Source organism: Priapulus caudatus, unplaced genomic scaffold, assembly GCF_000485595.1.
Source record: "Priapulus caudatus unplaced genomic scaffold, Priapulus_caudatus-5.0.1 Scaffold319, whole genome shotgun sequence".
In the NCBI taxonomy this organism is placed as follows: Eukaryota; Metazoa; Priapulida; class Priapulimorpha; order Priapulimorphida; family Priapulidae; genus Priapulus; species Priapulus caudatus.
This window is the reverse complement of record NW_014577380.1, coordinates 108,209-121,509: the sequence shown is the minus strand read 5'-3', so window position 1 is coordinate 121,509 and position 13,301 is coordinate 108,209. Positions and strand designations below refer to the sequence as shown.

The following is a 13,301-nucleotide window of genomic DNA, read 5'->3' as shown; positions in this document are numbered from 1 at the left end:
GGGGAGAGCGAGAGAGAGAGAGAGAGAGAGAGAGAGAGAGAGAGAGAGAGAGAGAGAGAGAGAGAGAGAGTGCGGATGCCCATATTACACGTAGATAGGTCATATCTAATAGATGATATATGATAGATGATATCTTATTGATAATATCTGTTAGATAATATCTAATAGATGATATCGGGAGCAAATAATCGTGCGTGGGTACGTGCGTGTGCGCGTGTCTGTGCGTGCGTGCTTGTGTGTGCGCGCGCGTGTGTGTGCGTGCGTGCGTGTATAACGTCAGCTTTGCTGTGACCACACAAATAATATAGGTAGACTATGTCCCATAAGTACCTATCTCTAGACGGTTTCTCTATATATTTCTATGGCTGTCACACACCGTATGTTGGTTAACCCTGGGTGCACATCCGCTACAGGCATTGAAGAAGAAACACGAAGCGTTCGAGAGCGACCTGGCAGGGCACCAGGAGAGAGTGGAGCAGCTAGCAGCCATTGCTCACGAGCTTAAGTAGGTGGCGCCACTAGTTCATATACAACACAGTATATAGATATGACCATTACCTGAAGCAGATGACAACCCTAGTTTATATATATGCAACATAGTATATAGATATGACGCTATAGCCCATGATCCTAAGTAAGTGACAACTCTAGTTTATACAGTGCGATATGTATAGTTTTGAGGCTCTAGAGCATGAGCGTAAGTAGGTGGTAATCCTACTCTGTAGATACACGTAGAACAACACAGTGTGTAGATACAACGCCATAGCTCATCAGATTAAATAGGTGACAACTCTAGTCTATACAACCTTCATTGCAGCTATTGCCAAGTATAAATCAGCGATGTTTCGAGTAGTTGAGTTAATATAGAATAGACTATAATATATATGGAGAATAGATAGGTAGAGTGTAAGTATATGCAGATAGGTGCAGGGTATGTGTAGCTGTAGTATTAGGAATAAGCTTGATGCAGCGAAATACCTCAAAGGAGTTTTCACCGTCAAGCAGTGACGGAACAAGTGTCAGTGTGAGTAGGTGGATGGGCGAGGAGCGGGGAATATTCCTCGTCCTCAGGGGAGGGGGCAATAGGTCGTCGTTATTAGGTGGGGGGCAAGAAGAGGGAAATATCCCTCGTCCTTAGGGAAAGGGGGCAATAGGTCGTCGTTATTATATGGGTGGGCGAGGAGAGGGGAATATTACTCGTCCTCAGGGGAGGGAGGCAATAGGTCGTCGTTATTAGGTGGGTGGGCGAGCAGCGGAAAATATACTTCGTTCTCAGGGGAAGGGGGCAATAGGTCGTCGTTATTAAGTGGAAGGGGGGAGAGGGAAATATTCCTCGTTCTCAGACACCCTAACGCTGTGTTGTATGCGTGTAGTACCCTGGGCTACCACGACTCGCCCGCCATCAACAGCAGGTGCCAGCGTATCTGCGACGGATGGGATTCATTAGGGAACCTGACATCAAAGCGCAGGCAGGCGCTAGAGGTGCGTGTAGCGTAAATAGATTTCTCTATTTCTCTTGCTCTCATTCTTTTTATCTGCCCTTCTCTCTCAACTGCCATATTTCCCTCTGAGCTTTTCTCCTGTAAGTGAAGACTTATTCCCCCCTGAGCTTGTCTCCTGTTAGTGAACACTTATTCCCCCCTGAGCTTCTCCTCTGTAAGTGAAGACTTATTCCCCCCTGAGCTTTTCTCCTGTAAGTGAACACTTATTCTCACCTGAGCTTGTCTCCTGTAAGTGAAGGCTTATTCCCCTCCTGTCTGCTTGTCTCCTGTAAGTAAACACTTATTCCCCCTGAGATTCTCTCATGTAAGTGAAGACTTATTCCCCCTGAGCTTCTCCTCTGTAAGTAAAGACTTATTCTTCCTTGAGCTTCTTCTCTGTAAGTGAAGACTTATTCCCCCCTGAGCTTCTCCTTTGTAAGTGAAGACTTATTCCCCCTCAGCTTCTCCTCTGTAAGTGAAGACTTATTCTTCCCTGAGCTTCTCCTCTGTAAGTGAAGACTTATTCCCCCCTGATCTTCTCCTCTCTAAGTGAAGACTTATTTTTCCCTGAACTTCTTCTCTATAAGTGAAGACTTAATCTTTCCTGAGCTTCTTCTCTGTAAGTGAAGACTTATTCTTCCCTGAGCTTGTCTTCTGTAAGTGAAGATTTATTTCCCCTGGGCTTCTCTCCTGTAAGTGAACACTTATTCCTTCCTGAGCTTCTCTCATATAAGTCAAGACTTATTCCTCACTGAGCTTCTCTCCTGTAAGTCAAGACTTATTCCCCCTGAGCTTGTCTCATGTAAGTGAACATTTATTTCCCTCTGAGCTTCTTATCTGTAAGTGAACACTTATTCCCCACTGAGCTTCTCTCATCTCCGTTTATCTTCCCACACAGGAAGCTGAGAAACTCATGGAGAGAATCGATCAGCTGCACATGGAGTTTGCGAAGCGTTCGGCTCCCTTCAACAATTGGATGGACGGCGCAAGGGAAGACCTGCAGGATATGTTCATCGTTCACACCGTAGATGAAATACAGGTGAGTATGGACGCAGGGACCGTAGATAAAATACAGGTGCGTGTGGGCGCAGGGACCGTAGATAAAATACAGGTGCGTGTGGGCGCAGGGATCGTAGATAAAATACAGGTGAGTATGGGCGCAGGGATCGTAGATAAAATACAGGTGCGTGTGGGCGCAGGAAAATACAGGTGCGTGTCGGCAGAGCGTAGCGGTGCTGTTTGTTATGCCTCGCCCGCACGCACACACGCAGGCACTAACGTACACACGCATGCACGCACACACGCACTAACGCACATTTCACACATTACCTTCTATTCCAGGGCTTATTGGATGCTCACGAACAGTTTAAGCAGACGCTAGGAGAGGCAGACAAGGAGTTTAACAGCATCATGAGCCTCGACAGCGAGATCCGTCGCTTCGCCCAGCAGTACAACCTGCCTGGTGTCGTCGATAACCCCTACTCACACTATACAGGACAGGTAACAACTCTCTCTTGCTACATGACATATGTCATTGTGTATAAGTGCAGCTACATTGCTAGCGCTTAGCCCCCGTAGAATGTCGCCCAATACCATTTAGACTCATATATCCCTTCGCGTTACTACATCACTGCAAACTCATGTACATCAGATGTAGATGTATATTGGTTGTGTATTAGATATATTTAGAGATTTAGATGTATCTCTGGCGAATAGGCAGAAGCGATTTCCGATTAACATCGCATCGTCGATGAACGTGCGTGTTTGTTAATATTCCCGAGTGTAAGACTCTCGTGAAATTACCAAATGCCTTTATTCTGCTTCGTCTTCTTCTTCTTCTTCTTCCTCTTTTTCATCTTCTTCTTTTTCTATTCCATCATCATCATCATCTTCTTCTTCTTGTTCTTCTTGTTCTTCTTTTTCTTCTTCTTCTTCTTCTTTTTCTTCTTTCTTATCATCATCATCTTCTTCTTCTTGTTCTTCTTGTTCTTCTTTTTCTTCTTCTTCTTCTTCTTTTTCTTTCTCGTCATCATCATCTTCTTCTTCTTTTTCTTCTTTTTCATAATCATCGTTATCTTCTTCCTTTTCCTCTTTTATTTCGACATCATCATCATCTTCTTCTACTTCTTCCTTTTCATAATCATCATTTTCTTTTTCTCCTCCTTCTCTTCTTCTTCTCCTCCTCTATTTTCTTCTCGCGATTCACGTTGTTTGCTCGCGGTTTCTCCTCCAGCAACTCGCAAACCTCTGGAACCAGATTAAGCAGCTGGTGCCTCAGCGTGATGGAATTCTCAGCCAAGAGATGCAGAGGCAACAGGGTATCCTTTAAACGCTGGCTCGGATCCCACCGTAATTAAACAAGATCGGTGGTAATTAATTAATAGAATTAATTAATGGTCGCATCCATCGTTCTCAGTGGAGACAGAGAATGAACAGAACTAACGGGAGAAGAGGGATATGAGGATGACAATTTTTAGAGCTAATAGGGAAGGAAGGGAGGATACGGGAAGATGCCCCCTCCGTCCTCGCGGTCGCTTATCCCGGCAGTTAGTTCCGTGCGTCGTAGCTATTTATAGTAATCAGAGGTAATTATAATAATTAGAGCAGAGAAAGCCACGCCTGATGATGATGATGATGATGATGATGATGATGATGATGATGATGGTAATGATGATGATGATGATGATGGTGATGATGATGATGATGATGATGATGATGATGATGATGATGAGGATGATGATGATAATGAGGATAATGATAAGGATGATAATGATGAGGATGATGATGATGATGATGAGGATGATGATTATAAGGATGATAATGAGGATAATCATGGTGATCATGATGCTCTGACAGCGATGAAGTACGCCCTCGATTAACTTCTTGGATAATATCGGAGGCAAAATAGAAAGCTCTAAACATATAGCATATGTATAGAAATATATGTATATATATATATATATATATATATATATATCGTACTTACTGTGCGTGGTCACTTAATGACGAAGGCGAATGCATGGCATGGTGTATAAAGAGCTAGAAGAAAAGATCCCTGATCCAGACGTCGCCCTAGATCGTCCCGTATGTCATTAGTATTTAAACGGTAAACACATTACGTCACCTCTACTTCGAACCATAAATAACTAGCTTTCTGCCTCCGAACCATAAATAACTATAGCTGTCGACCTCCGACCGCACGCTTAGCAAGGCGATGCTGATGTTATATTTAGATAGCTATTCTTAACTGCTGTCTGGGATGCGATGACTCAGCGTCTGCTATCTGTGTGTTTATCTGTCCTGCGCATCTTTACAGAGATTCGTAAACCAGCTGGCGGCTAGAGCACGAACTACGTAAACAAACTAGTGGTGATGATTACCCAACGTTAGCGGGCTGGGTTTTGGTGAGACGGAGGGTGGATGGATGGATGGCTGTGTGAATGGACGGATGGACGGACGGGCGGGCGGGCAGGCGGGCGAATGGCTGGGTGGATGGATGGATGGATGGATGGATGGATGGTTGGATGGATGAATGGAGGGATGGATGGATGGATGGGTGGATGGATGGATGGATGGATGGATGGATTGATGGATTGATGGATGGATGGATGGATGGATGGATGGATGGATGGATGGATGGATGGATGGATGGATTGATGGATGGATGGATGGATGGATGGATGAATGGATGGATGGATGGATGGATGGATGGATGGATGGATGGGTGGATGGATGAGTGGATCGGTGGATGGATGGATGAATGAATGGATAGATGAGTCGATGTATGTATGAATGAATAATTGAACATTAGAATCTAAAGACAAATAACGAAACACAATTCCATCATGTATCACATAATAATTATCTGTACATCCTTCACTCATAATTTCAACTTCCGAACCACCAATCGGACGACATCGTCAAACGCGTAACCCCAACCCACCATAACTTTAGTACATGTATTTCTATTTGAATTCTAAATGCATGCAATAAAGAATTAATAATAATAATGATAAAATAACTATAACCTCCCCCGCCATCGACTTAGCCATCTTGTTTCCTTAACCGGCCGCTGCAGCCAATGAGCGCCTCCGTCGCCACTTCGCTGAGAAGGCAAACTCTGTCGGACCGTGGATCGAGAGGCAGTTAGATACGATCGCTAACTTCGGCATCCAGACGACAGGACCGCTAGAGGAACAGATGAAGAAGCTGAAGGCCTTCGAAACGCAGATCTACCAATACCAACAGCACATGGAAGAACTGGAGAAGATCAACCAGGTATGGCGAGAACGATGACGATGACGATTAAATATTCGCGTTTCAAACACATTTAAATAAAAGATGATGATGTATAGTTATAAGAATGATATAAGCAATATTAACATGAGAGAAAGGTTAAAAAGAAAGAAGGGTTGGCATTAGAAAGAATAAGATGAAAGAAATCTTAGCATTGAAAAGGTTGACTTTAAAAGAAAGGTTAATATGAAAGAAATGTGAACATATGACACAAAATGGAAACAAAATATGGTTAACGCAAAAGGCAGGTCAACAAAATAAATGAGTTAGAGTGATAGAATCATTACCACGCTTGCTTAATATACAAAGGCCTTATCTAATGACGGCCGTAACGACGACGACGACGACGACAAAAACGACGAATATGACGAGGACGAAGACGATGACAACAACGACGAATATGACGAAGACGAAGACGATGACGACGGCGACGGCAGCGGCGACGACGACTGAAACTACGACGACGATGACGACTATAACTACTACTACGACGACAACGACGACGACGACGAAGACGAAGACGACGGAAAGTACAACGACGACGACGACGGCGATGACAGAGCCGGCGACGACATCGACGACAGCGACGGCGACGACATCGACGACAGAGACGGCGACGATGGCGACGACGACGACGACGATGGCGGCGGCAACGACTACGACAACGACGGCGACGACGACGACGGCGACAACGACGGCGACAACGACGTCTACTACTACCACTACTGTCCTGTCTGTACCTGCCGCAGTTGTTGATTGTGTCTCTTGCCTGCTTACAGTCGGTACAGGAGGCGATGATATTCGAGAACAGATACACACAGTACACGATGGAGACAATCCGCGTCGGATGGGAACAACTTCTCACAAACCTCGCCAGGAGCATCAACGAAATTGAAAACCAGGTGATGGGCTCTCCGCGATGACGTCACGATGACGTTACGCACGCCGCCATTAATTCTTGCAAACGATTGAAAATTCATTTTAAATTGCGACTCTCAAGACTTGCGATGATCCCCGAATTACATAATACATATTGCAAATAATGAATAATACAGATAATACATAATACAGGTAATATAGTTAATATGTATACACGTACATGTCGTATACGTACACGTACTGTATCATAATTATACATATACAGATACATATACAGACACATAATACAGATATACAATAATATATATTAATATTACAGATAATAAATAATACAGGTAATGCAGTTAATACGTATACAAGTACATTACTGTGATATATACATATTATACAGACACATATACATATACACAATAAGATACATAATTCATATTACAGATAATACATAATACAGGTAATGTAGTTAATACGTATACACGCACATTACTGTGACAGACAAATTTGCATATACATAATACAGATAATGCATATTACAATGTCATATAGTAGGTGCACAATACGGGTAATACACATGATGTATGTACATAATATGGTGCATGGATATGCTACATGTACATTACTGTTATAGATACATAATACAGATACATAATGCATTTTTTAGATAATACATAATACAGATAACGCATAATACATACGTTACACAATGCAGATAATACATAATCCATATAACACACAATACAGATAACACATAATACATATGATACACAATACAGATAATACTTAATACAGATAGCACACAATACAGATAACACATAATACATATGATACACAATACAGATAATACTTAATACAGATAGCGCATAATCCATATAACACACAATATAGATACAGACGCTGTGATCACCTGTTGTAGATTCTGCTGAGGGACGCTAAGGGCGTGTCCGACAAACAGATGAAGGAATATCGCATCTCCTTCAACCACTTCGACAAGGGCCGCACACGCCGCCTGGAGACGAAGGAGTTCAAGGCGTGCCTCGTCAGTCTGGGATACAACATCCGCGACGACCCACAGGTGAGTGTGCCACGCCCACGGCCACGCCCACGTCCCACGGTCACGCCTCCACAGCTTTGGGCGTACATACAATCATATACACACGTAGCCCATTCGCGCGCGTGTTTGCGTGTGCGTGTGCGTGTGCGTGTGGGTGTGTGTGTGCGTGTGGGTGTGCGTGTGTGGTTATGTCTGTGTATGTGTGTTATATTATGTACAATGTTATAATGACAACAATTTCTTGAGGATTAATCATAAATAATATGAATTTTTTTGAATACTGTAATATATACATATATAATACACACACACGTATATATATATATATAGAGAGAGAGAGAGAGAGATAGCTATGTATATGTATATATATATATATAATATATCATTATTAAAGTAACATAGCAGTAATGACGCCCCTCTCCTCTCTCTCGCGCGCCCTCTCTATCTTTCCCTCTTTTTCTTTCTCTCTCCCTCTCTCTCCCCATCGTCTTCTCACTCACTCTCCTCTCACTTCTCACATATCCATTCCCTCCTTCTCTATCTCTTCCCCATCTCTCTTCATCAACTTCTCACTCACTCAATGTCCCTCTCTCTCCATCTCCCCCTCTCTCTCTCCATGTCTCTCTCCATCTCCCCCATCTCTCTGACTTTCTCCTCTCTCTCTCTCTCTCTCTTCATCTTCTCCTCTCTCTCTCTCTCCCACTCTTTATCTTTCCCTCTCTCACCCTCTCTCTCTCTTACTCTCCCTCACCCTCTCTCTTCCACTCTCCTTCTCTCTCTCACCCTCTCTCTTTTTCTCTCTCACCCACTCTCTCCATTTCTCTCTCCCTCTTACCCTCTCACCCTTTCCCCGTTGCTCTCACCCTCTCTTTCCCATCTCCCTCTAACTCTCTCTCTCTCTCTCTCACGCGCAGGGAGAAGCTGACTTTATGAGAATCATGACCTCGGTCGATCCGAACCACACGGGCTACGTGACGTACGACTCCTTCCTGGACTTCATGACCCGCGAGGCGACCGACACCGACACCGCTGATCAAGTCATCTCCTCTTTCCAAATACTCGCAGGCAACCAGGTAGGTGAAGCTTACCGCGTGTGGGGAGATAAAGGGTTAGGGTTAGGGTGGAAGGTGGGGAGGAAGCGGGGGTGGGGCGAGGTTGGGCTGGGGAGGGCGGCGGCGAGAATGTGGGGTGAAGTAGGGGCAGCGTCAGGGGAGGAAGCGGGGAGGCTGCGGAGGAGGGATAAGCGGGGGTGGGGAGAGGATTGAGCTAGGGAGGGCGGGGAAAAGGTGGGGCTGGTATGGAAGGCGACTGATACCGACACCGCTGATCTGGTCATCTCCTCTTTCTAAATACTCGCTGGCAACCAGGTAACTGAGCCAGTGAAGCCTACAGCGTGTAGGGAGAGGGTGGGGGAGGGGCGGAGGAGGAGGTGAGGTGGAGCGGGGGCGGGCAGGGAGCAGGTGGGCAGGGAGGAAGCGGGGAGGGTGGAGGCGGGAAGGGTGGAGTAGATGGGGGGCAGGGAAGGCAGCGGTGACGGGGTGGGGAGAGCGCTGGAGGGGTGAGGCGGAGGAGGAGGCGGGGACCGGGGTGGAGGCTAGGCCCGGTCACGTTGGGGTGGGGCGAAGTAATTGCGGGGAATCGGGCGAGGGTGGGAGGTGGGGTGGAGGGGGGGGTGGGGCAGGGGTGAGAGTGGAGGTAGAGGCGTTTCCATGGATGGAACGGGGGAGGCGGGGAAGGAGGCGGGGTTTAGGGGCGGGGCCTGGGTTTGTCTTGTATAATTATTACAACGTATGTGTGGTTATACGAAAATGTCACACACGACATGTCCACAACTATTCGGAAAAGTTTTAATTACCCCCCGCGACGGGTTGGCAGGAGGTTTATGTTTAACCGGCGTTTGTTCTTGACTGTTTGTTGGTTTGTGGGTTTGTGGTTTGTCGAGGCTACAGCTAACTGAAAAAGTTATGGACGGATTGTCAGTAAAATTTTCAGGATAGGTCAGAAATGGGGTAACTTAGAATTGATTACATTTTGGTGATGATCCCGATCCAATTAATCAAATTTTCAGGATAGGTCAGAAATGGGGTAACTTAGAATTGATTACATTTTGGTGGTGATCCGGATCCAATTAATTATTTAACTAATTAATTAATTAATAATTTTTTTACAGTGAGAGAATTCAGCTGCCTTGGCGGAGGTCTGCGCTCTCCGAGTGCTCTAGTTAGGATGTTAGTTTAACCCTAGTTGATCTCTCTCTATCTATCGGTCTCTCTCTCTCTCTCTCTCTCTCTCTCTCTCTTATCCTCTCCCTCCCCCTCTCTCTCTCACATCGTGTTATCTTGCTTGCACCAGTACATTACGGCAGAGACGCTCACCCTCTCTCCTCCCTCTTTCTCCCCCTCTCTCTCTCTCCCTCGTTCTCCCCCTCTCTCCCCTCTCTCTCTCTCCCTCTCTCCCCCTCCCTCTTTCTTCCCCTCTTTTCCTCCCTCGTTCTCCCCCTCTCTCTCCCTCTCTCTCTCGCTCCTTCTATCTCCCTCCCTCGTTCTCCCCCTCTCTCCCCCTCTCTCTCTCTCTCTCTCTCGCTCCCTCTCACCGCATTATCTTGCTTGCAGCCTTACATCACGGCGGAGACGCTTCGCTGCGAGCTGCCACCGGACCAGGCTGAGTACTGCATCCAGCGCATGCCGCAGTACAGGGGAGCAGGCGGAGGACCCGGAGCGCTCGACTACACGTCCTTCTCCATGTCGCTGTACGGCCAGAGCGACTTGTAGACTCACCAGTCACGCCCCCGGGCGGCGCCGAGCTTGACCTCGGACCTCTGACCCCCGCCGGCGCGACCTTGATAGTGTGACGATGATGATGTGGGCGGGGTCGGGGGTCGGGGGTGGCGTTGCGGAAAGAGCGGAGTAGAATGTGATGGGTAACGCTCTCTGCTATGCTTAACGCGACGTCGTCGTTGTCATCGTCGTCGTCGTCGTCATCGTCATCGTCATCGTCGCCGTCGTCATCGTTGTCGATGTTGTCACCGCCGCCGCCGCCATCATCGTCGTTGTCATCGTTGTCGTCGTTGTACATTAAAAGTGCAAACGGTGTTTTCTCTTGCTTGTCATTTATGTCATTTATGGAGCTTATTGAATTAATCGCCCGAGAAAATATTTGAAGGAACGATTTTCGTTTTTGTTTTTCTGAAATAGCGTGACGGTTCCTCACCCACCGCGTTCGATTCGATGATGATAAGTCGTTTGTTGCACGTTAGATGGCGCTAGTGAGGTTCGCAGCCGATTTATGAGCCATCAGAGAAGCATACGTCATTCTAGATGAACCTACTGGCCTCTTATCATTTATCATGTATCGTCTCGTGATGAACATTTAAGGAGAAGCAAACCCTAGTAGAGTGAGCGAGAAGGTGCTGGCGAGAGAGTAAGCAGGCAGCTAAGAGCTCATGATATCAAGGTTTCTCCAAATTTTCACGTTTACTTTCTCGTCTTTACCTTGTTGCTTGTCAGGTTATTGTTTCTTCGATGTTCAAACATTTGTCATGATCGTTTTCGACTATGGTTGGAGAAACTACGCGAATATTACCACAGATGGCGAATAGGACATCACACACGCGATGATTTTAAACATGAAACGCGCCATTTGAACATTGATTTTCTTCAGAAACGCAAGCATCGACGTAGCGTGCGACGTGAATGCATCTACTTTTTGTTTGCCAGATATCAGACTGTTATTTTTGGTTTTAAAACCCAACGCCATTGCACAATTTTGGTCCAGTATGTTCTGATACAATCCGACCTGTTACGAACGAAAAGAAGCATGTCACTCAAACAACTGTTAAAAACTTTTTCTGTTAAATTATTTGTAAAATACTTGTCTTACAGCGCTCGTGTTTTGTGTTACTTGTTGAGTTTTTTAGTTTCTCATGGCTCTGCTTACTAGTACAGTGTAGTGCTTGCCTCGCGCCCCCAACTAAAGATGGCCGTCATACCCTGATCCGTCCCGCGTTTCTCATGGCTGTCACATTACAATAGGAGGCGCGGCGCCGATCAGGATACGGGAGCTGGCCGCGGATGGCACCTTGCCAAAACTTTGCAGTGCAGCTAACAGCAACCACTGCATCTTTATTTCGTAGCCCTAGTTATTTTTAATTTTTGGGGGAGATTTATCTAGTCATGGTCCGTAGGTAGGCCCAGACGATTTTTGAATTGATGGATTGGTTGAAGAGAGTCATAAATGTCACCACATGATAACTATTTATCGCCTCTAGACTAGGATATGTTAATCGTAACCTGTATAATAAGGGGATATAAACGCGTAACGATCTGTGACAACCTTGCGACCGTCCGTCCCCCCTTCATCCTGCAACTGAACTGCGGTTATCCGTGGCTGCGAATATCTAGCTTCTTACTGAACCGTTGTCTTGCCGGGGAGGCCAAGATGGCGGCGGTGTAAAGCAGGTAGTCGTCTGCGGTCTTAACCTGACAGCAGCAGCAGCAGCAGCGGCGGCAGCAGCAGCAGCAGCATCAGCAGCAACAGCAGCAGGAACAGCAGCCGCAGCACCAGTAACAGCAGCAGCAGCAGCAGACGAACATTAAAGGCTGCAGTCGATAGCTTTCTGTTTTTATAAGCGATTTTTGCTCGAGTTTAGGATTGTAAGGCTTTACAAACGCGTACCGTAGATCTTTGGTGGAAACATGATGAAAAAATGCGGGAAACGTGATGTATGGAATGCAGGTTTCCAGTTCACAGAAATTCGTAATGCCAAATAAAAAAAATATCACCTTATTTCTCCTTGCTAGTGTGTATATTGCTGTTATTATTTGTTGTCTTTACTTTATAAATACAATTTTGAATTTTAAAACGTGTATGCTTATACCGTCTTCGTTTGGTACACTCACAACACACACGCACACGCACGCATGCTTGCACGTACGCACGCACACACATAGATATGATATAAGTACGAAAAATACCGCATCGTATTTGGTGCTTAGTGTGTCACGTGACGTTAGACGTGAATCAATGTTGCCCGTTGAGCGGTGGTTTGAACCAGTAGACTAGGAGAGCTAGTGAGAGTGAAACACACAGAATCTGATTAAAAAAAATAACGGTAGTACTAAACTAGGAGATTATCGGTCAAATCTACCGAAAGATTTCCTTGTTGCTCTTTGCTCATGTTGATCAAATTTTATGGGTGGCACCAATATACTGTGATATATACTAACATACAATACACATACATTATATTCTAGACTATATACTATTATAACTTTAACGTAACTCGTATTATAACTTGTATTGTTATAACTTATACTATTATAACGCGTGCACCATAGATATAGATATATATCTAGAATGAACATGCGCAGAAGCACAGGTGCCCAGCGGGCGGGTGTCCTGGCAGTGTGCTTGCCACCATATATATCAGGAGTTAATAATTAACTCCTGATATATTATATATATATACCTATCATACACTCTCCCTGTGTACACACGCTCCACGGAAAGCTGCAGCGCACACAGCATACGTTAAACTAAAAAATAGATTAAGCTATATGGTCATGGATTTAAGGTGCAGACTTTGCGAAGCTGCACGC

General features: G+C 45.4%; 1 protein-coding gene across 1 annotated transcript in view; it reads left to right on the top strand.

The window, feature by feature from the left end:
- Positions 1 to 12,502, top strand: part of LOC106808976 (alpha-actinin, sarcomeric-like) — a gene marked incomplete in the record, with an annotated part of 27,820 nt that extends 15,318 nt beyond the window's left edge. The window contains 10 exon segments of the mRNA XM_014811914.1: positions 414 to 505; positions 1,374 to 1,482; positions 2,380 to 2,520; positions 2,823 to 2,981; positions 3,715 to 3,799; positions 5,560 to 5,759; positions 6,557 to 6,679; positions 7,567 to 7,725; positions 8,619 to 8,777; positions 10,317 to 12,502. Coding sequence (XP_014667400.1) covers positions 414 to 505; positions 1,374 to 1,482; positions 2,380 to 2,520; positions 2,823 to 2,981; positions 3,715 to 3,799; positions 5,560 to 5,759; positions 6,557 to 6,679; positions 7,567 to 7,725; positions 8,619 to 8,777; positions 10,317 to 10,475 — 1,386 coding nt within the window.
- Positions 12,503 to 13,301: the final 799 nt, after the last annotated feature.